General features: G+C 37.6%; 1 protein-coding gene across 9 annotated transcripts in view; it reads left to right on the top strand.

Annotated features, from left to right (window-relative positions):
• Positions 1-22,536, top strand: part of NCBP1 (nuclear cap binding protein subunit 1) — a 47,751-nt gene that overhangs the window by 16,870 nt on the left and 8,345 nt on the right. For 7 of the 9 annotated variants that reach the window (XM_064379711.1, XM_064379722.1, XM_064379716.1 and 4 more), the window contains 14 exons: positions 760-823; positions 3,259-3,369; positions 4,309-4,373; positions 4,898-4,960; positions 5,206-5,280; positions 7,386-7,489; positions 9,711-9,833; positions 10,814-10,916; positions 11,715-11,808; positions 13,077-13,180; positions 15,551-15,665; positions 17,633-17,761; positions 18,360-18,473; positions 19,881-21,578. In XM_064379711.1, coding sequence (XP_064235781.1) covers positions 760-823; positions 3,259-3,369; positions 4,309-4,373; positions 4,898-4,960; positions 5,206-5,280; positions 7,386-7,489; positions 9,711-9,833; positions 10,814-10,916; positions 11,715-11,808; positions 13,077-13,180; positions 15,551-15,665; positions 17,633-17,761; positions 18,360-18,473; positions 19,881-19,994 — 1,378 coding nt within the window. In that variant the 3' untranslated portion in view covers positions 19,995-21,578. The remainder of the gene's footprint in view (positions 1-759; positions 824-3,258; positions 3,370-4,308; positions 4,374-4,897; positions 4,961-5,205; positions 5,281-7,385; positions 7,490-9,710; positions 9,834-10,813; positions 10,917-11,714; positions 11,809-13,076; positions 13,181-15,550; positions 15,666-17,632; positions 17,762-18,359; positions 18,474-19,880; positions 21,579-22,536) is intronic. The other 2 variants (XM_064379727.1, XM_064379756.1) reach the window with 2 other exon arrangements.

Here is a 22,536-nt window from a genome sequence, read left to right as displayed (position 1 = left end):
TATTTATCATATGCTATGGAGAGCTTGAATGGCAAGTTATTTTGGAGTTTGGATACCAATGGTTTTGCTCTGTTTTCTAGCATTTAGACATCCAAGCTTTGGAATGTCTTTTTAAATAAAATTTTCTTAAACTTTGGAAAGTGTGGTTTAGATTTTAAGATAGAAAAAACAGTATTTTGAGAGTGATCTACCCTATTAAAACTTTTTTTCTGTGAAACGGAGTTTCGCTCTTGTTGCCCAGGCTGGAGTGCAGTGGCGCAATCTTGGCTCACTGCAACCTCCACCTTCCAGGTTTAAGCAGTTTTCCTGCCTCAGTCTCCTGCCTCAGTCTCCTGAGTAGCTGGGATTACAGGCATGTGCCACCATGCCTGGCTAATTTTGTATTTTTAGTAGAGACAGGGTTTCTCCATGTTGGTCAGGCTGATCTTGAACTCCGAACCTCAGGTGATTCCCCCTGCCTCGGCCTCCCAAAGTGCTGGGATTACAAGCGTGAGCCACTGCACCCAGCCTAAAACTTCTTTAAGTTAGTACATTTGAATGTGCTTCCTTAGATCTTTCAAGAAATTTTGGATGCATTAAAGATTTTTCTTGTGGTAGACAAAATAATTTATGCCATAGTTAAATGAAGTAACTGAAATCTAGGACATTTCAAAAAAGATTTTTCTTTGCTTATATCTAAACACATTGCTTTTGAAACTGCCTATTTGACTTTTCATGTGTCTTTGTATACTTATTAAACTTAAATTACACTTTTTATAGTGCTGCACAGTTAGTGAGCTATCCAGGGAAGAACAAGATCCCCTTGAACTACCACATAGTTGAGGTATGCATTCCATGTGGAGCTTGTTTCTCAGTTTCAGAATCTTTCCGTTGGCTTTAAAGTATAATGTACTCTTGGCTTATTTATTTTTTGCTACTTGTCAGGCACTGAAAATTAACAGAAGAGTGAGGAAATTGCTGTCAGTTTTGGTGCTGTAGTAGCCATGTTAGTAAAGAGAAAAAAGGTTGAAACCAGTAGCCAAATGGAATTTTGAGTTGCGTATAAATTATTATATAGTATGTCTTCATTCATAGATGTTGTAGATAATGTAAGTTACCTCTAGCTCTGTCAATACATTGTCCACTTAACAGACGTATAAGTGGCTTAAATACTTTATCATTTTAGACACATATCTTTAATTGTGTTTGGCCTCTTATTACTAGCATGCTGTTGGTTAGTGTATTATTTCCTGTAACACAAAGTAGAGATGAATCGTTATTTATTCTTAGAAATCTAAAGAGCCAAGCAGTTTAGAAATAGAGAAGCAACACTTTTGACTTATTAACGCATACAAAAGTTGATATTAATATGCAGTTGAATACTTTATAGAGTGTATATAAAAAAAGAAAGTGTTCACTTGACACGAGTCAAAGTGTTAACTGCATTATTTCTTTTTTGGTTTTTGGTTTATTTATTTATTTATTTTTCGAGATGGAGTCTTGCTCTGTTGCCCAGGCTAGAGTACAGTGGCATGGTCTCAGCTCACTGCAACCTCCGCCTCCTGGGTTCAAGCAATTCTTCTGCCTCAGCTTCCCAAGTAGCTGGGACTACAGGTGTGTACCACCACGCCTGGCTAAGTTTTGTATTTTTAGTAGAGACAGGGTTTCACCATGTTGGCCAGGCTGGTCTCAAACTCTTGACCTCATGATCTGCCCACCTCGGCCTCCCAAAGTGCTGGGATTACGGGCGTGAGCCACCATGCCTGGCCCACTGCATTTTTTTTTTATATAAAAGTTTTCATGGGCCAGGCATGGTGGCTCATGCCTGTAATCCCAGCAATTTGGGAAGCCGAAGCGGGCTAATAGTTTGAGCTCAAGAGTACAAGACCAGCCTGGGCAACATGGCAAAACTCTGTCTCCACTAAAAATACAAAAAAAAAAAGCCAGGCATGGTAGTGTGCATTTGTAGTTCCAGCAACTTGGGAGGTTGAGGTGGTAGGATCACTGGAGCCCAGGAGGTCAAAGCTGCAGTGAGCCGAAATCGTGCCTCTGTACTCCATCTTGGGTGACAGTGAGACTCTGTCTCAAAATAAATAAATTAGCATTCATGAAAGAGAGAGCATAGATAGGATGTATTAAGAGTCTTATCCTCTACTGACTGAGCTAACCGGGCCTGATAGGATGTATTAAGATTCACATTTTATTAATAATGCACTTTTGTACTTTTTAAAAAAAGTACTGTGTATTTCCCTTCTTTACAAAACTTGTGTATACTTACTGCTGTGAACTTGGCTCATTTCAGTGACATGCCTGAAATGCAAAATATGTCATTTTTAAATCTGCAAAATTTATAGACATTCATTAGACCAAAGTGTAGAAGTGTGAGAGATGGGTAAGAGTAAAGGATGCAGACTAGGGCTTTAGAATTCTAGGCAGATGGTCCACCAATTATACAGAGAGGATGGGAAGGAAGCTTCTGAATAAGAGGCATAGCAAGGAAGTCTTGGATTGCCAGAAAGATCTGGGCATCTATTTCAAATAACAGTGTAGAATGACTTGATTATCTTGTTTCCTGTCCCCAGAATCTAACAGGATTCTTTTTTTTTTTTTTTTTTTTTTGAGATGGAATCTCGCTGTGTCACCCAGGCTGAAGTGCAGTAGCACGATCTTGGCTTATTGCAACCTCTGCCTCCTGGGTTCAAGCAATTCTCCTGCCTCAGCCTCCCAAGTTGTGGGGACTATAGGTGCCCACTACCACACCCGGCTAATTTTTGTATTTTTTGTAGAGACGGGGTTTAATCATGTTACCCAAGCTTGTCTTGAACTCCTGACCTTAAGTAATCTGCCTGCCTTGGCCTCCCAAAGTGCTGGGATTACAGGCATGAGCCACTGCGCCCGGCCGAAGAGTTCTTATTACTTATAGGAATGAAACTGTCATGGATCTTTTGAGCCCCTCAAAAAGCTGTACTTCCTTGTCTCAACTGTGATACTTTCAAAGTTGGAATTTAATTGCATAGTTTTCTGGGAGGAGTATAGATCAAATAAGCATTAGTGTCATATGTTTTTATTTGATCAAATTGTAGAGAGTAGAAATTTTCATTACAGTTTCAATTTTAGATTTTTGTATTTGAAAGAGCATAATTTTAAATATTAAAAAGTAATTCCATTTTCATTAAAAATGTCATGGAGTTAGAGCTCAGATTTAGAATGTTAAGGTATTTCTAATAGAAGTGCAAAGGTAACAGTTGAATTGAATTATGACTCATGATTATTTTGTAGGTGATCTTTGCAGAGCTCTTTCAACTTCCAGCACCCCCTCACATTGATGTGATGTACACAACACTTCTCATTGAACTGTGCAAACTTCAGCCTGGCTCTCTACCCCAAGTTGTATCCTTCCTTTTGTTTTTAAACTTAATCTTTTTGGCCTAGTCTTAAAAGATTATTAAATATTTCTGCTTATGGGTTTAAATTTTGCAGGTTAAAAAAAGTAGCTTTTGAAGTGTGTTGTATGTATTACATGTATGTACTTGTATGTCTATAAATACATATGTATCTGTAGATACATACTTCACTATTTGGGTCAGGAAGTTCAAAAATCGCAATGAAATTTGCTGCATAGATTGACTTTTCCTTTCACAAAAGATTTCTCTGAAGCATGCATTGCTGTCTGATACAGCATTTTACCCACACTCGAACTTTGAAGGAATTTATCTTCTCAAACCCTGCCACTGCTTTATTAGCTAAGTTTCTATGATAGTCTAAATCCTTTGTTGTCATTCAGCAGTGTTCACAAGGAGTTGATTCATCTCAAGAAACTACTTTCTTTGCTCATCCATAGAAAGCAGCTTCTTATTTTTTAAAGTTTTATTATGAGATTGCAGCAATTAGCAATGGAAAAGCTTGCATCATTGTAAGAATTACCAGTATATGACACAGAGACATGAAGTGAGCGTATGCCATTGGGATAATGGTGCCAGTAGACTTGCTCATGCAGGGTTGCCACAGACTTTCAGTTTGTTAAAAAAAAAAAAAAATGCAATTTCTACTAAGCACAATAAAACAGTATATGCCTGTGCATTTGGAGGAGCATGGGGAAATTTCGGAGGTGATGAAAATATTATCTTGATTTCACTAGTGTATGCGGGTCAGATTCATTATGCATCATTGATATTTCAAAGCTGTAAAAAAACAAGATCAATTGTGTGAAAAGATGTTTAACATTAATCATTATAAAGACTTAAAGGAAATGTTTTGTTTCTGTTTTTGTCTGTTACAACTTATTTGGGATAAAGGTAGAGAACAGTTTTCCTTATCCTAAATTCACAGCTTGCACAGGCAACGGAAATGCTATACATGCGTTTGGACACAATGAATACCACCTGTGTAGACAGGTACAGTAATCGCTTTATCTGCAGGTTTTTTTCTTTTCTTTTTTTTTTTTTTTTTGGAGACACGGTCTTGCTCTGTCACCCAGGCTGTAGTACAGTGGCATGAGCATAGCTCATTATAACCTTGAACTTGCGGGCTCAAGCAGTCCTCCTGCCTCAGCCTCCTTTCTGAGTAGCTAGGATTACAGGCATGAGCCACTGCACCTGGCCACCATTTCTTAAATCTTTTTTTTTTTTTTTCCTTCAGTTTCATCATCATTTATATGGGGAAAATAATATGTACCTTGGAAGTTGTGAGAATTAAATAATAAACATATTAGGTGCCCACACAAAACACATACTAGAAGTATATATGTCATTGACCTAAAAAGGATGAAGAAGGTCGGTAGGAGATAAAGCTGTATGTAGGGGAATATGCTTTTCATTAACTCTGTAAAATTGAGTTTTATCTGTTTGAAGGCTTATATAAATTTATGTTCTAAATCACAGCCATTCTTTTTTCTCTCCCCGCCTCCCCCTCTACATAGGTTTATTAATTGGTTTTCTCATCATCTAAGTAACTTCCAGTTCCGTTGGAGCTGGGAAGATTGGTAAGTGGTGGTGTGTTTTATCCTTCCTTTTTGCAGTCAGAAAACTGCTAGTGTTTAAAACTGTAACATAGAAGTGTCTGAAATATTTAATTTCTTGGAAGGAAATTATTTGTATAGTTAAGTACAAATAGTTATAAGTGCAATTATAACTTGTAAGTTGTTATAAGTTAACAGATAATTATAGTATAAATGGGTGTGAGTGCAGATGGTGTGTAAGAATTGATAAAACTACATTTCCTCATTAGGTCAGATTGTCTTAGTCAAGATCCCGAAAGTCCCAAACCAAAGTTTGTAAGAGAAGTTCTAGAAAAATGTATGAGGTAAGTTTTTTGTATTTTCTCTTTTGTTTAGGTCTTTTAACTTCTTTGGGAGGATTTGTTTCTCTTCTCTGCATTTGTGATGTGTGTTCAGAATGTTGGATTCAAAATCCATTTACTCATCTTCCATCACACTTTTAATCAAGATTTAGACTAAAAAAATTAGGCAACTGTGCCATATAGACTCCATGTGAATTAAGCCAGTACTTTTAACGATGTTACAGGCTGGGCGCAGTGGCTCACACCTGTAATCCCAACACTTTGGGAGGCCAAGACGGGTGGATCACATGAGGTCAGGAGTTCAGACCAGCCTGGCCAACATGATGAAACCCTGTCTCTCCTAAAAATAGAAAAATTAGCCAGGTGTTCTGGCACAGGCCTGTAATGAGGCTGAGGCAGCAGTGTCACTTGAACATAGGAGGTGGAGGTTGCAGTGAGCCAAGATTGCGCCACTGCACTCCAGCCTCGGCGACATAGTGGTACTCTATCTCAAAAAAAAAAAAGATGTTATATATGAAATGAATTCAGATTTATAGAAAAGTTGCCACAACAGTACAAAGTATTCTGTATCCTGTTCAGGTACATTCCATAGCTGTTAACTTCATATCTTCCAAAACAAAGCCACTCTCCTACCTAGCTGGCATACAGCCTTTTAGATCAGAAAATTAGCTCTGATACAATCCTACTACATAATCCACAGGTGCTGCTGAAATTTTGCCAGCCATCCCAAAGTCTGTATTTCCTGTCTGGTCTGGAATCTTATCCAGGAACATGTGTAATGTTGAGTTGTCATTCTCTTCAGATTCCTTCAGTCTTGAACACTTACTCTTTCTTTATCTTTGTGTTCTTACCGGTTTTAAAGAGTTTAGACTTTACTTGGATCGCTCTGATATTTCCTCATGAGCCCCCTGAGGTTTTAAATTGTTAATGTTCTTGGTGCCTCACATCTAGAGGCACATGATTCCCACCACTGGTAATGTTAATCTTGATCACCTGGTCATGTCAATATCTGCCAGCTTTCTCTACCTTTCTCTGCCAGCTTTTTCTACCTCTCCATTTTTCCCTTTGGTAGAATTCATTAGTATTTTGTGGGAGATAGTCTGAAGTTTTACTCTTAATCTGTTCTTCATCAGATCTCCATCCTGCTTTTAGCAGCTCCCACTAAGATGGTTGCCAAGTGTTGATTTTCTCATTCCATTATTTTTTCTACATTTATCAGTGAGCCTTCTACTGTAAGAAAGAGTTGTCCTTTCTCCCTATTTATTTATTCTTCTATTTATATATCATTAGGGACTAATTAATTTATATTTCATTCAATGGGTTATTTTGATGCCCAGATTGTCTGTGTTACGTACATGAGGAGCCCTGGTAAGTTCTATATGTCCTTTTTTTTTCCTTTTTTAAATGTACCCCACCATTCATTGAGCATTTCTTTATTTTCTATAATAACATATTTAGGATCATCTTGCATTTTCTTGCCCCATCACTGGGATCATCTGTTTATTCATAGAGCCCTAGTTTCTAGTAATAGAGTAATGGAATATGGTATTTAGGAGCCAAGATCTGGGCACTTGCTATGCTCATTGCCATTGGGATGTCATTGGTTCTAAGCCTCTTGGTGGGCACACATCCATCCATCCATAACTATTTTTATGTCCACCTGTATGTGTGTATATATCCCTCCAATTCCAACTCAATACCTTATTATTTCTACACTTCTCTAACATGATTTGTAAATACCTTCTCAGGCAGTAAGAAACTTGGCTCTCATTATCTTCAATATTTATTTATTTGATACAATATAGCCAGTCTCCAAAGCATGGAGACTGTCACCTCCACCACACCCCATCATCATCGCACATCCTTGGCCACCAGGCTCATGAGCTCACTCACCCGCACCTCAGTGCAAGCCAGTAAGTTTTGCAGTATGCCTGAGATTTGGTGTGCTGGCTTAGACAAAAGCCCAAAGGATTTTTTTTCCCCTTTCACTTCTTGGTTGTCAGCTGAGTTCCAAGTTGTTGGAGATTGTGACTTTCCAGGTAAGTTGGGTGTTACCGAAGAATGGGACTGATAAAAGATATTTTCTGAGGCTGTCATTTGTATTGTAGGTTGTCTTACCATCAGCGTATATTAGATATTGTTCCTCCTACCTTCTCAGCTCTATGTCCTGCAAACCCAACCTGCATTTACAAGTATGGAGATGAAAGCAGCAGTAAGTAATGAAACAAATCCTTCTGTCTTTAAAAGGTACCAGTTCAAGTATATCTGAAGTCAGTTGTTTAAGGTAGAAAAACTGCACTTTTTCTTTTCTTGGGGTTTATATTTCCTGCATTTGAATGGTGGTCCATCATTAGCCACTGTTTTATTTACCCTGTCATCATTTTTGAGGATTTGGTTGTGATAAAATTAGTTACTAATTTTTTAGAGACTAATTTTTATTAGGTTTATTAATTGGTTTTTCTCTTTTGAATGTGTTAAGTATAGTGAGACGAATTTATAGTTAAAACTTACTAAACTGAAAATGTGTATTGTCATGGTGATGGAGATTACTTGAATTCATTCTTATTCAGGTGTGGTATTGGGAACATAGATGTACATATTCTGTGGCAGTATGCCTTTAAAAGTAAATTCTTAGTTATGATTTTCTTACCTTTTAGTCACATAATCTCTGAAATTGCACCATAAATTAGGGACTATAATTTCATGTGCCATTTTGCACTTTGCACAGTATTTACACTTAATGAAGGTAAAGTATTATACATTGTTGATCACTGGTAGAGTTAGGTATGGGGAGTTTTTCCAACTTGTTTTTTGCAGATTACGCTTAACACAGCCTCTTCCATGATCCTTCCGTTTCATGTTGTATAAAGGTTCTTTGCATCTCGAAACTCTGCTGTTCCTTGCTTTTCATACTGTATGCCTGTTTCTCCACCTCTGTCCCTGACTTGACTTGTTTTCCTTGAAATAAACTGTGTTGATGCTGGTACATTTCCTATTTTATTATATCAACTCTTGAAAAATACATATGATTATCAAAACTACAGTGAGGAAATGGCTTCCAAGAGGTCAAGCTAGAATGAGATTGCTTCTGAGTGGTGGAGCCCAAATTCAGGTATAGGTGCACTAACTGAGTGGACATGCTCTTAGCTACTGTGCTTTTTGGCAAATCAAAGATTCATGCAGTGCTTAGAAGTGCCAGGTTTTAAGTTTTGTCTTGTACTGGTTCGGAGAATAATAAGGTACAGTCTTTGCTATCAGAAAGCTCAGATTTTTGTTGAAGAATGAGCTTTCTTTTTTCCCCATAGGAATAACTCAGCCTAACATTCAAGGCCTTCATAACCCTTGTTCCTACTTCATTATTTTTCATTTCTCCCCAAATGGACCTCTGCTTGTGCCAGGCCCACATCCTTTTTTATTTTTTCCCATATTCCTTGTTCTTGGCTTCGCCATTACCCCAGGCTTTCTAACTTCACTTCCTTTCATCTTTCTAGGGTCTAGCTGAAGCTCAATTGCTGTATATATTTTTTAACCTTTAGCATGCCAGTTTTATATTGCTGTCTGTGTGTCTAATGTGAATATGTTGGTTCCCCAGCTAGAATGTAGACCCCTTGGTGACAGGGGATTCTGTTTTTCTTTGCTTTTTCTTTTAGAGAAAAAGCTAATAGCAGGTGTAACATGACTGTTGTAATTTACTTTATTCATTCCAGTAACTCATACTCTATGACAGTATTGCCTTTTTTGTTACCTCTTTGTCTACCTTACATTAAAAGCAGATTTCTTGTTGCTCTGGTGATGCCTTGCAGTATGTACTAGCACAAATTTTTATAATAAGGACTCAACTGATATTAACCAATAGTAAACACAGGGAGTCCCATCACATGAGCATCTGACTTACATAGATTCAAGCTTGTGGACTCAGCAAAAAAGAAAAGTACAAAAACACATCTCTAAAGTTGGCAGCTGTTACCTTGTTGAGACTCAGACTTCATTTCCACTGTCCCGAGGAAAGGAGGAGGAAGTGGATGTTGAGAAAATAAAAAAGAAGTATGTTGTTTCTGGGCTTTTGAGCCCAGGAGACTTGAGGGCATTAAAAGTTTAACTGTGTCCAGTCTTCTCCTTACCACTCATCTGGAGGAAGATCAGCACCCCTTGTACTCTGAATTTTACTTAGCTAAGTGTCCTTAAGGAATTGTTGAAATGAGAATTGTCCCTTTTTAGGTGAAAAATAAGAATCTTGTAGGTTTTTCTGGGCAAGCATGGGTAAAAGAAACTTTCACATATGGTATCTTTATACAGATTAAATATTATCCTTGGAATAAAGAGCATCCTATTTTGAAAGGAAGAATTTTAAAGAATTTTTCTCAGTTATTTATTCATAAGAATAGTCTTTAATCCTGATCTGTCATTCTGCTTACCCCCTATTCTGTGTTTAGATTCTCTTCCTGGACATTCTGTTGCCCTCTGTTTAGCTGTTGCCTTTAAAAGTAAGGCAACCAATGATGAAATCTTCAGCATTCTGAAAGATGTTCCAAATCCTAACCAGGATGATGATGACGGTAAGGGAATTTCAGTATTTCTTGAGTGGAACTATGTGTAGGCCAAGTTAAAGCATAAACATAACTCTGGCAACATGATGCTCATAAAGCAATATATCTTTATCTATTTGACTTGTTCAGACTGTTAGTTGTTCTTAGCATCCCAGGCATTTTCCCTTACATAAAAAGAGATCCTAACATTTCTGTGAAATAGCTTACTTAAGAATATAAACTTCATTGTAAATACAAAATGAAATATGTTACCATTCAAGGATTTTTAAACAACCCCTGCTTTCACCATAGAGAAAAGTCTTTCCTGAATAGAAAGACTTGGTGTGTTGTGAAGTTGAATATTGTCTCCAAGTTAAGCTATTAGAGTAATAATGCTTAACATTGACTGAGTTATGTACCATGTAATTTCAACCAGAATCTTAGGGGTTTTTCTGGGCAAGGGTGGGAAAATTGAAAAAATAATTTATACAGTTGCCTGAATCAATACATGGATATGCACATAGAAAAACTACTTAATTAAAATAAGATATTAGTGGCCTTTGGGTATTTATTACTGGGATTTTGTTTGGATATCTCTAAGGAACTTGTATTATATTAGAGAAAATGTGTTTAGAAAACATATGCCAAAATGATGGCATTAAATTTAAACATTGTCAGACATCTTAAGACATAAGGGTTTACTGGGGTTTTTTAGGTATTATATTATCTTGCCATATTATGGAGAATATGAATAAGGAAACCTATGTGATTTTTTTTCAAGGAATGGATCATAGAATTAAAACAGTCACATAAAACTAAGAATTAAGATTATATGTGATTTCGTATTTTCAGTGTTTGAAATCAGTGACAGTCTTTTATTGTTAGTATTAAAAAATATTACACAAATGTCTGTGTATAAATGTGAGCATACCATCTATTTAGCATTTAAGGTAAGGCACCAAAGAATTGCTGTACTTAATTTTTCTGTTTTACTGTAAAATATTTTTCAGATGAAGGATTCAGTTTTAACCCATTGAAAATAGAGGTCTTTGTACAGACTCTGCTACACTTGGCAGCCAAATCATTCAGCCACTCCTTTAGTGCTCTTGCAAAGTACGTACAAGAGTACACAGCCTTGCTTGAGGGTTGGAACTTTGCTTGGTGAACACCAGTGGTATAGTAATTTTTACTAAGATTGTTGAATATGAAGATCTTAATAATGTAAAATTGGATAGAGTGGGTTTGTGGTAGCTAAAATCTATATCCTAAAGCTTCTGTCAGTCTGTTTGTACAGTTTGCATCTGTACATGGTAAGTGTTTTTTCATATAGACATTTAAAGAAACTAGTGAAAACCTAGATCTTCAGGACAGTCATATATGCAGTTGGAAGTTTCCACCCTAAGTATCTTCCCAAAGGAAGGTAAGAAGAAATTAGAATCAGCTACATTGTTGGGAGCCACCCAAAGGTTGGCATCTAAAGACGGATATAGTTTTAACTTGTCAGACAGTCTAAAGGAAGAAGGAGCACATAGATTTTCCTCCAGCTGAGCAGAGAAACTGGACATCTCACCCCATCTCAACTTCCAAGGCTTTGTAGTACTTGCAGGGTTCCCACAGAAGATGCAGTTTGAATATTTCACCATGTTTGAAGACAGTTGCTTAGTCTTTACCTGTTCTTGTAAACTGTAGTCCTAGGCTAATGGTAGTGTATTATAAATGTCTTAAGATTTTATGACAGCTTCCTTACAAACTGTAAATCTCTAATCATGCTTTTTGCGTCCTTAATGGTTAATAGTTAGTTTGCATTTACATATTGCATTATAAATTCAGTAACATTGAAAGGCTTTGAAAACACTAAAATGTTTAATGAATAAGTGTATATGGTACTTTTTTCCCCATCATTATCAAAAGGTTTCATGAAGTCTTCAAAACCCTAGCTGAAAGTGATGAAGGAAAGTTACATGTGCTAAGAGTTATGTTTGAGGTCTGGAGGAACCATCCACAGGTAAAAATTACTTAAATACACGTTGAGGCTCTGATTGTATACGTATAAAAATAAGGCCATTTGTTAATTGCCATTGTTTTGTTTGTAAAACATGAAATTTGACTTTGCCTAGATAATGGTTTTTAAATAAATTTTTTTCAGTGCTATGGGAGTAATGACATTTGATTTATTCTTTAAAGAGCAAGCATTATTATGATTTGGTTTTGAACTATAATATCTCAACATATTTTAAATGTTCAGCAAAATATTTGTTATCTGGTCTATCCAGTTTCTAAATACAAGCTCCAGATTTCTCAAACCTTGAGAAACCTTGATGTATATTGTGTATTATAAAGAAACATTGAAATAAATTTCAGAAAACACTTGAGTTTTTAATGATAAAACATTATTTTACATTTAACTTCTGGGGTTTGTTGAAATTATATTTCTTGGAATAGGTATTAGTATCTGAAATTTAAAAAAAAATTTTTTTTCTTTTTGAAGACAGAGTCTCAGTCGCCCAGGCTGGAGTACAGTGGCGTGATCTCAGCTCACTGCAACCTCTGCCTCCCAGGTTCAAGTGATTCCCCTGCCTCAGCCTCCCACATAGCTGAGATTACAGCTGTCTACCACCACACCCAGCTAATTTTTGTATTTTTAATAGAGACAGGGTTTCACCATGTTGGCCAGGCTGGACTTGAACTCCTGACCTCAGGTGATCCACCTGCCTCGGCCTGCCAAAGTGCTGGGCTTACAGGTATGAGCCCAGCCAGTTTTTTCATTTTAACTGTTACCATTCAGAGTTTTTGTTTAGCCAACCTGTTTCTTGTAGCGCTAGAGCAAAGCAAAGGGCCGAATAAATCTTAAGACCTGATGGTCTGGCCAGGTGCAGTGGCTCTCACCTGTAACCCAGCACTTTGGGAGGCCGAGGTGGGCGCATCACTATAGTCCAGGAGTTTGAGACCAGCCTGGGCAGCGTGGTGAGACCCCATCTCTACTAAAATTACAAAAATTACCCGGGCATGGTGGTGTATACCTGTAATCTCAGCTACTCAGGAGGTTGAGGCAGGAGAATTGCTTGAACCCAGGAGGTTGAGGTTGCAGTGAGCCGATACTGTGCCACTCCACTCCAGCCTGGGCAACAGAGCAAGACTCCCCACAATGGTCAAATTGATCAATCAATTCCATAGCCACCAAAACTGAATTTTATAGCCCTCCTCTTTTACTTTTATAGCAGCAGTCTTGCCATATGTGTGTGTGTTACTTATGTAATTCTTCTCTCTTTGTAGATGATTGCTGTGCTAGTGGATAAGATGATTCGTACACAAATAGTTGATTGTGCTGCAGTAGCAAATTGGATCTTCTCTTCAGAACTGTCTCGTGACTTTACCAGGTAATATGAATTACTTTATGAAATTTGTGTTCTCTAAGAATTGATATATGTGTGGTCTCTCATACATTAGCTTCAAATTCTGGTCCAAACTAGTTTGATATTAATATACTAATGGTCCAGTCTGGTAGGATTGGATGTGGCAAAAATTCCTAGACAGTAGAAACATACACAGCCTGTTGGGTTGCAGCATCTCTTAGAGGACACAATCGTTAAGTTGAATCAAGGCTAAGCCAGTGAAGGAGAAATGCTGTTGAAGGATCCAGACTGTTGGGAGAGAAAACTAGCAAGAGCCAACTATGTGCAAAGTCTCAGTCCAGATGGGACTTGGGAAGGGTTCCAGCTTCAGTGGGGATGGCGTCTAGAATGCACACCAGGAACTGGGAGAAACCAAAGTGAAAGTAGGTTAAATACAAATCATGGAGGGATCCAGGAAAGCTTGGTGAGTACCAAGATGCCTGAAGGATGGGGGAAGGGGGTTCTCACCACAGTCATAATCTTAGGTTCAATGCAGAAGATTCATTCTGCACTCATCCCCGCTAAGGAAAGAAAGTTTTTGCTATTTGAGTCTTATTTGTGAAGTTCCACGGACTTCACAGTTGATGGGACCAGGACAGCAGGAGTTCACACAAAGCAGGAAACAAAAGCAAATTAGTTGTGAAAACAAAAATCCATCTCAGCCTTTAATTTTTCCACTGTATCTGTTACTGCCAGAGGACACTGGTCTGAAATATACTGAATTGCTAGGGTGATAGGCTGTGATCTAAGGTTGTCATACCAGCCATGTTGGCTTTCACAAATGACAACAGAAGGACCTTTTCATATTTGTAAATTCTCAGAAAACTAACCACCCTAGTATGTTTTAACCATTGTCCTGAGTGATTTACATTTTCAATTTATTTTAACCTTACCACATCACCATAGAGGAGGTTCTATTATTGTCCACATTTTACCGAATAGGGAAGTGTCACAGAGTGCTTTAGCCTGCACAAAGTCACACAGCTAAGCGCAGAGCCAGCACTCAAACCCAGGCATTCTGGAATCTGTATAATGCTCAATAGCTCCATCTGTTCTTTAACACCTAGCTCAAATATTTGTAACCCTACTAACCTTTCCCTGACTACTCTCCACACCCTCCAGAGTTAACGTGCTGTGTTCTTTTGTCCTATTTCCTAACATTCTAGACTTGGAGTTTTATGAACAGAATGTTTTATTATTTTCCACTTAAACTATTATTTGGGTCAAAATTTGTAGAAGTAAGTATAGTTGACTCTTGAACAATATCAGGAGTTAGAGACACCAACTTTGCCCCCAGCCACCCCACCCCCACACAGTCAAAAATCTGCATGGAACTTCTGACTGCATAGAAAATTTAACTAATAGCCTACTGTTGACCAGAAGCCTTAGTAATAACATAGTTGATTAACATATTTTGTGTTGTGTGTTATATACTGTAGTCTTACAGTAAAATAAGCTAGAGAAAAGAAAATTTTTAAGCAAATCATAAGAGGAAACATTTATTATTCGTGAAGTGAGAGTGGATCATCAGAAAGGTCTTCATCTTCATTATCTTCACATTGAATAGGCTGAGGGAGAGGAGGAGTTGATCTTGTTGTTTCAGGTAGAAGAAAACCCATGTGAAAATGGACCTGCACAGTTCAAACCTGTGTTGTTCAAGGGCCAACTGTATTATTCTGTGCTGGGTTAGGAGACCTAGTTGATAGATACAAAAGTAGCTAAGAAGCTACTTAAAAAATAAAAAAAAAGAAAAGAAAGAAATGCTTATACAATGAACATTTTAAAGCACCTACAAAGTGATCTTAGTATGTATTTGCTAGTTAGAAAGCTGACATTTAATTATCTCATTCTTAGAGCCCATCAGTTGATAACTATTATCAACTATGAGTTTTAAATGTTCCAAGAGAATAACTGGCTGAGTGTGTGCTAGTTAAATAGTATAAAGCATGTGAAATGAGTCACCTTAGGTCACCATTTTGAGAAAATTTCTATACTTATTGTTTACATTTAGGAGAGGAAAAATTATTTCCATTTTTAATGTTAGTGTTCATTATAGTTTGCCATTTCATTCAGTGAGTATGTACCTCTAGTAAGGGATGGAAATAAGAAAAATGACTACACAATACTACTGCCCTCGGGGGACTCACCTGAATCTAACATGTGTGAAGATAGATACTTGCACAATTTACAATAAAAGACAATTCATAAGTATTGCTGGAGAACTATGACTAATTCAGCCCAAAGGACAGAAGGCTGTATCAGCTGTTAAGAATGAATAGATTATAAAAGTTGAAAGGTTTTATTTTCTATAACGATAGCTTGACATACAATCATTAAATGCCATATTTCTTTAAGATTGTTTGTTTGGGAAATCTTGCACTCTACAATTCGTAAGATGAACAAACATGTCTTGAAGATCCAGAAAGAGCTAGAAGAAGCTAAAGAGAAACTTGCAAGGCAACACAAACGGGTAAGTTTTGTGTCAACTCGTAAATAGTTAAAGAAAATATACCAGAAACTCTGGAGAGGATTCAGAGTTCATTATCTTGATGGTATTTCATTTTTTCTGAGCCCAAATTATGCAGAGCTGTTTGCAGAAGCAGAGGAGGAGGAAGGAGCAGGTAGTGTGTTGTGTGCTTTTACACTGCATGATAACCAGTTCAGGAAGCCACAAACTTCACTTTCCATCGTTCGCCATCTCTGGATCAGCCTTGTGTTTGCAGAAGGGAAGATAACGCTTGTATTTTTTGTAGAAGTCTCTGGGGGAAGAGGGAGAAGACTATAGATACTTATACTTTCCCCATACTCTGAGGAGGAACGGGACGGTCAATCCCAAGTTAACAGAATGCTTCTCGTTGTATTAAGTTTAGTATTTTAGCCATTTTGGAGGGAAGCAGTGAGCTGGCTGCGTTCTGTGACTTACGACATTACTACTATTCTTTATGACAGTATTTTCCGTTGTTACGCGTATTTATCAAAGTAGAAGGTGAAAAAATAAAAGCTGGGTTTGATGCCTTACAGAAACCTTTAGCAAGTTTGAGTACGAGTCTCCACATAGACATACATGTATACATATATGGATATAAACACTCACAGACCTAAAATACTGTAAGGTAAATGATGTCATTTCATTTTGTAGATGTATAAAGTGAGACACAGGAAAGTTAAGTAACATAGCTAATAGGTTGCATAGCTAGTAAATGACTGAGCTAGGTTCTGACCCAGGTCTGTCAGACTCCAGAGACTTTCTCTCATGCCACACTGTTTCAGAAATGTGCTGTCCAACCCAGTAGCCACTAGCTGCATGTGAACATTTTAGTTTAGTTAAAATTAAATACAATTTAAAATTCAGTTTTTTGGTCACACAACCACATTTCAGGTGCTAAGTAGTAACGTGGTGGTGGTTGTAAGAGGCTGCACATATTTATATAACGTTTGCCATGTTGAAGAAAGGTCTGTTAGGTAGTAGTGCTCTAGAACCTTACCTTAAGAGTGGTGTTAGGAAAAGACAGTCACGTACCCAAGTGTCTAGAACGTAAAGCAGACCTCATAAACAGGGGCTGTGTTTATAGAGAGAAAAGCAAGATTCTATGAAATCCGAGAGTGGGGTTCTGATCATTTTGCTTAAAGCATAGAGGAGACCAATAGATGGGCCCTTAGCGGTAAGTATCACCTCAAAAGAATTTCCCAGCTTTCTAGATTCAGTGATGCCATTTTCTTGCTGAAAGTACCTTGGTATGTAACACCTAGAGCCACGTTCTGGCTCTGCCACTTTCAGGCTGTGTGATACTGGGAAAGTCATCTAACCTCTCAGCCTGTTCCCTTCTCTGTAAAATGGAAGTAAACCATGCCTTTTCTTTTCCTTAAAAAAAAAAAAAAAAATCAAAATGCTATAAACTCTTCAGAGTGAGCTAGGAGGGAATTATTAAAGCTTTACCAGGAGTATATTGAACCCATCATTGCCAGCAGAAAGTCTTAAACAGCCACTTTGAATTATTGTATGTCGTTTCTAAACTATATAGCCATTTCTAAATTATGACAAGAATGAGCAGCCTTGGTGCATAGGACTGGCCCAGTTTTTTTATATGGCCCATTAGGAGATGAATGATTAGCAAGCTGCCTCTTTGTTGTTACTACTCAAACGGTGAAATAGTGATAAATTATAGCCAAGCCCCCCACGTTGTTACCAAGAAAAGTGCCACAAAATTTCCCTGGCCTAGATAAGAACCCATGGAATTTCTGAGAAGACAGTATCTCTGAACCACAACAGGACTTTGAGGTATATATGTGTGGGTGGCGGGGTGGGGGATACTTTTGCTACAGAATATAATAAGCCTTTAACATTTGGCCAGCCACAATAAAATCCTTCCCCTGGAGGGGATTTCATACACTGGAATTCTAAATGGTATTTTCCTTTTGTTCCCTTGCCTTCTGTAGCGAAGTGATGATGACGACAGAAGCAGTGATAGGAAAGATGGGGCTCTTGAGGAACAAATAGAAAGACTTCAGGAAAAAGTGGAATCTGCTCAGAGTGAACAAAAGAATCTTTTCCTCGTCATATTTCAGGTATCTTGGCTTGGGACATTTATACATAAAAGGAAACAATACATTTCTTTAGTTTTAGTTTTTAAAAATACTATTTTTAATTATAAAAGGAATATACAATCATTTATAGAAGAGATTAAAAATATAAAAATTTGGAAGTAAATAAAAGTTCACTACTCAGGCAACCATGTATGTCTCTGAGTTTCTCTCTGTTTACATTCTTGCATGAGCATTTCTCCATGCTTTAAAACAAAATTGTGGGTTGCTTTTGTTAAATACATCTCATTTAATTCTCTTTGCTGATCATTTTTTTTCCATGAACATTTTGATGCATAGATTCCTGTTAACATTTCTGATGATTTTGTTAGAATAGATGTCAGGAAGTAATATTACTAGGATAAGTAATTTAAAACATTAAAGGTCTATGTATTGCCAGGAACTATGTACCAACTCATGTTATTACCAGTCTGCCTTTCTAGGTTGACTTAATGAATAATGAAAGTTAGGAGCACACACCACAAAAACAGGGTGGAACAAGCAGTAGTTTGGGGTTTCTTTGTCATCAATTTTTTTCCGAAGTATAAGATTCTATCTCTAGTACTTCCTTCTCCCTTTCCAGCGGTTTATCATGATCTTGACTGAGCACTTAGTACGATGCGAAACTGATGGGACCAGTGTATTAACACCATGGTATAAGAACTGTATAGAGAGGCTGCAGCAGATCTTCCTACAGGTACATGGGGAACTTCAATTAGATAATAAATGGCACTATTCTCACCCACAAAGATTTTTGATTTAAAAACAATCCTTGTCAAATTTGTTTGGAGGTTACATAGTACCTGTTAGACCCTTTAGTTCATGTCCATTTGCTGCTACCATTGCTCATCAGAATATTTAGGCTTAAACTGATTCTATACCAGTTAGATTCCTAATGCCCCTCTCCTCCTCGCTTTTTTTTTTTTTTAAGATGGAGTCTCACTCTGTTGCCCAGGCTAGAGTGCAGTGACACAATCTTGGCTCACTGCAACCTCCACCTCATGGGTTCAAGTGATTCTCCTGCCTCAGCCTCCCAAGTAGCTGGGATTAGAGTCATACACCACCATGCCCAACTAATTTTGTATTTTTAGTAGAGACAGGGTTTCTCCATGTTGGTCAGGCTGGTCTTGAACTCCCAACCTCAGGTGATCCACCTGCCTCGGCCTCCCAAAGTGCTGGGATTATAGGCGTGAGCCACTGTGCCTGGCCAGTTACTTACTGCCAGTTTTAAAAGCTTTCCCAGTGTCTAGTCCTATAAGAATTTCTGAGTATATTAATGGCTTATAGAGGAACACACAGAGTATTTCAGGCCGGACACTTTTGCTCACGCTGGTAATCTCAGCACTGACCAACATGGTGAAACCTCATCTATACGAAAAATACAAAAATTAGCCAGGCATGGTGGTGGGTGCCTGTAATCCCAACTACTACTCGGGAGGCTGAGGCAGGAGAATCACTTGAACCCGGGAGGCGGAGGTTGCAGTTAGCCGAGATCGGGCCACAGCACTCCAGCCTGGGCAACAGAGCAAGACTCTGTCTCAAAAAAAAAAAAAAAAAGTCATAATGTATTATGTCCTGATTGGGGAGAGAGCCAGCTGAGCCTAGTCTGCAATAGAACTAGCAGCAAGCAGGCATTGCTGCCACTGCAACGTGGCAGACTAGGCTCAGCTGGCTCTCTCCCCAATCAGGACATTCATTGAATCATGAATTCTGTTTACATAGAAGTTGGTAACAATTGGATTTTTTTTGTTTTTTTGAGACAGAGTCTCATACTGTTGCCTGGGCTGGAGTGCAGTGGCGCGATCTCTACTCAGCAATTTTCCTGCCTCAGCCTCCCGAGTAGCTGAGAACTGGATTTTTAAAAATCTATTGAGCATCCATTTTTTTTGCATTTCCCTTTTTATTTTTTTTAATAACATAAAATAAAAAGGGAAATGCAAAAAATTGGGGATTTTCAGGAGTCCATTATTCCTGTCAGCACTTTTTTTTTCCCCTGCCTCTTCTCATCATGCTACAGCATGGGTGGGCTGCTGAAAGAAGTGTTCAACTAGATAGCTTACATGCCTTTCTCCTGACCTAACTACCCCCTTTTCTGTGTCCACAGCATCACCAGATAATCCAGCAGTACATGGTGACCCTGGAGAACCTTCTCTTCACTGCTGAATTAGACCCTCATATCTTGGCTGTGTTCCAGCAGTTCTGTGCCCTGCAGGCCTAAGGGTCATTTTTCCCCTCATGTCAAGATTTTTTTTTTAATATCAAAATAATTTCTTATTTTTTGATGGTTTGAATGCTTGCTTTCTTGTAGTATCCTTTCACTTCTTAAAGGAAACAAAGGAAAAGAGGGCAGTGAGTTACATGGCATTACTTTTAATTGCCCTGAAAAGCAAATACTTCCTACGACAGTAATGTGACGATGACCATGATGTATTCTGTATGTGACAGATAGGACTTTTCTGTGATCGGTTTGGTATTTTTTTCTTCTTAAGGCACAAAATAACTGGTGTGAGGTATGTGAAACAGTAGAGGTCAACCTTACATAGTATATAGAACTGATGGGTTTACCCAGTAGTATAACTTTTCACAGCTTCGGGATAACATGGCTGAAATAAAACTAAAAGTATGGTTTTTAAACTTCGGCACTTCATGATTTATAATCTCTAAAACTGGTGGGGATTTTTTCCTTTTTTTTTTTTTTTTTGTCTTAAACTGATGGTTTCTTACTGAAGGTGTTCTCCATTTAAAATTTTCTTTACAAAATCTGTTCAAAATATTTTTAAGTAGTATCTTAAGACACGACTTGTTAGTATATAAGTGTTACTAGTTGGAACAGTAGTTCTCAGATTTGTCTGAATGTAAATCAGCTGGGAATCTTTGAAGTTATTTTGAAATTAAACCACAATCTAAGGGTGGAACACAGGCATCCTTAGTAATCCTTAAAGTTCCTCCAGGTGATTCCAGGTTTGGTCACCATTATCTTAGAGCATCTACTGACTTCCTCTAGCCTCTGGGTTTGTCCAAGGTCTTGTAGTGAGTTACGGAATACTAAAGTGGATATAGAAGTGGTCAGATTGACTGAAACTGTATCTGGAATTAAAGGTGAGTTCAGATTTTGTTTCTATGGAACCTGGTCCAAAAAACTACAAAGTCCTTAGCTTGTTTCCTGTGGTGTTGATGCTGAAATAAGATGACAGTGGTTTGTAAAATAATATGCAAGGAATTATCTGACATTCCAAATTTCTAGTATTATTAGACTTTTTTCATTAAACCTTAGAAAAAAAATTACCAGTACAACTACTGGTAGTGTATTTGTGCATTTGCACAAAAGATATATTTTTTTCTTATTACATCTCAAGTTTATGATGCATTAAGCGTTTTCCATATTTTGATGTATTTTTGCTTTAGTTTACCATCCATTTTAGTGGCTACAGAATGTAGTCCACTTTAATAGATGGGAATTTCTAGGGTTTTTAAATACTATACTCTTTAAGACAAAATACAAAGCAGTTATTCAGAAAAATCCAGGTTGCGTGGCGGGTTACTAGAGGACTGAAACCTAGGTTCTTGGCTAAGTATTCTTGTTTATACTGTTTCTCCTTCCCATTGCTTAAGCACAGCACAAACTATGTAATTATATGTAATTACAGTTGACCCTTGAACAACATGGGTTTGAACTGTGTGGGTCCACTTACGGGTTTTCTTCCACCCCTGAGATGGCAAGACCAACCCATTGTCTTCCTCAGCCTACTCAACATGAAGATGATGAGGATGAAGACCTTTATGATGATCTACTAATTAAATAGTAAATATATTTTTCTTATTTTCTTTTCTCTAGCTTATTTATAAGAATGTAGCATATAACACAGAAATTAGCTAACTGTTTGTTATCGGTATGTCTCGAGTCAGCAGTAGGTTATTGGTGATTAAGTTTTGGGGGAGTCGAAAGTTATATGCAGATTTTTGACTGCGGGCTGTCGGCATCCCTAACCCCTTGTTGTTCAAGGGTCAACTGTAGTTTGAAATGACTCCTGTCCTCAAAAAACCAAAGGATAACCTTTAAGGCATTGGTAACTTTGAGTCTAAACTGCTTTGTAATCTTTTTTCACAATGTACTGAAAAGTGTGGCTAGTTATGTTTGATCCACATTCTAGAGAAATTTGTAGGTTTTAATTTTTTTTCTTGGTCCTCTCTTCATGTATAATGGTTGATTTTAACAACTATTCGCTGATGTGATCCTGCTCTGTCCCAGTCTAGCAGCTTAAGTGTATAGAAAAACTGAACTAGGAATTGAGTTTTGAAGAAATAAAGGTGTAAGAGCGAACATTCAGCAGTTGCTGTCCCCACTGAAGTTCACACAGACAAAAGATGGCAGGCATGTCACTGTATGTCATATCTTGCAATAAATATTTTGTTAAATTGTACTGATGCAATTTAACATGCTTTTGTCAAAGTAAACATTACTTTTCCTAATTTATAATTATACTTGAAAATGAAAGATGAGGAAGGGACCTTGCCAACCTAGGTAGAGCAGATTTAGCTGTTAGTGATGTATTGATACTAGGATTGTCTTAAACTGATAAGGGTAGAGAGTCAATAGAAGCATCCCTTAACTAGACAAATCTATTTTCTGTAATACAGTGGCCTCAATAATATATGCTCCTTAACTAGTGGTTACATGATCAAACTCCAAATCAATGTTTAGTTCTGCTATTTATCAGGGCTTTTCCCAGCAATAGTTCCCCACTGTTTCCACCATCGTG

Source organism: Aotus nancymaae, unplaced genomic scaffold (assembly GCF_030222135.1).
Source record: "Aotus nancymaae isolate 86718 unplaced genomic scaffold, 86718_ANA_hifiasm-v0.15.2.pri h1tg000003l, whole genome shotgun sequence".
Classification (NCBI taxonomy): domain Eukaryota; kingdom Metazoa; phylum Chordata; class Mammalia; order Primates; family Aotidae; genus Aotus; species Aotus nancymaae.
This window is presented reverse-complemented; position numbering and strand designations above follow the sequence as displayed.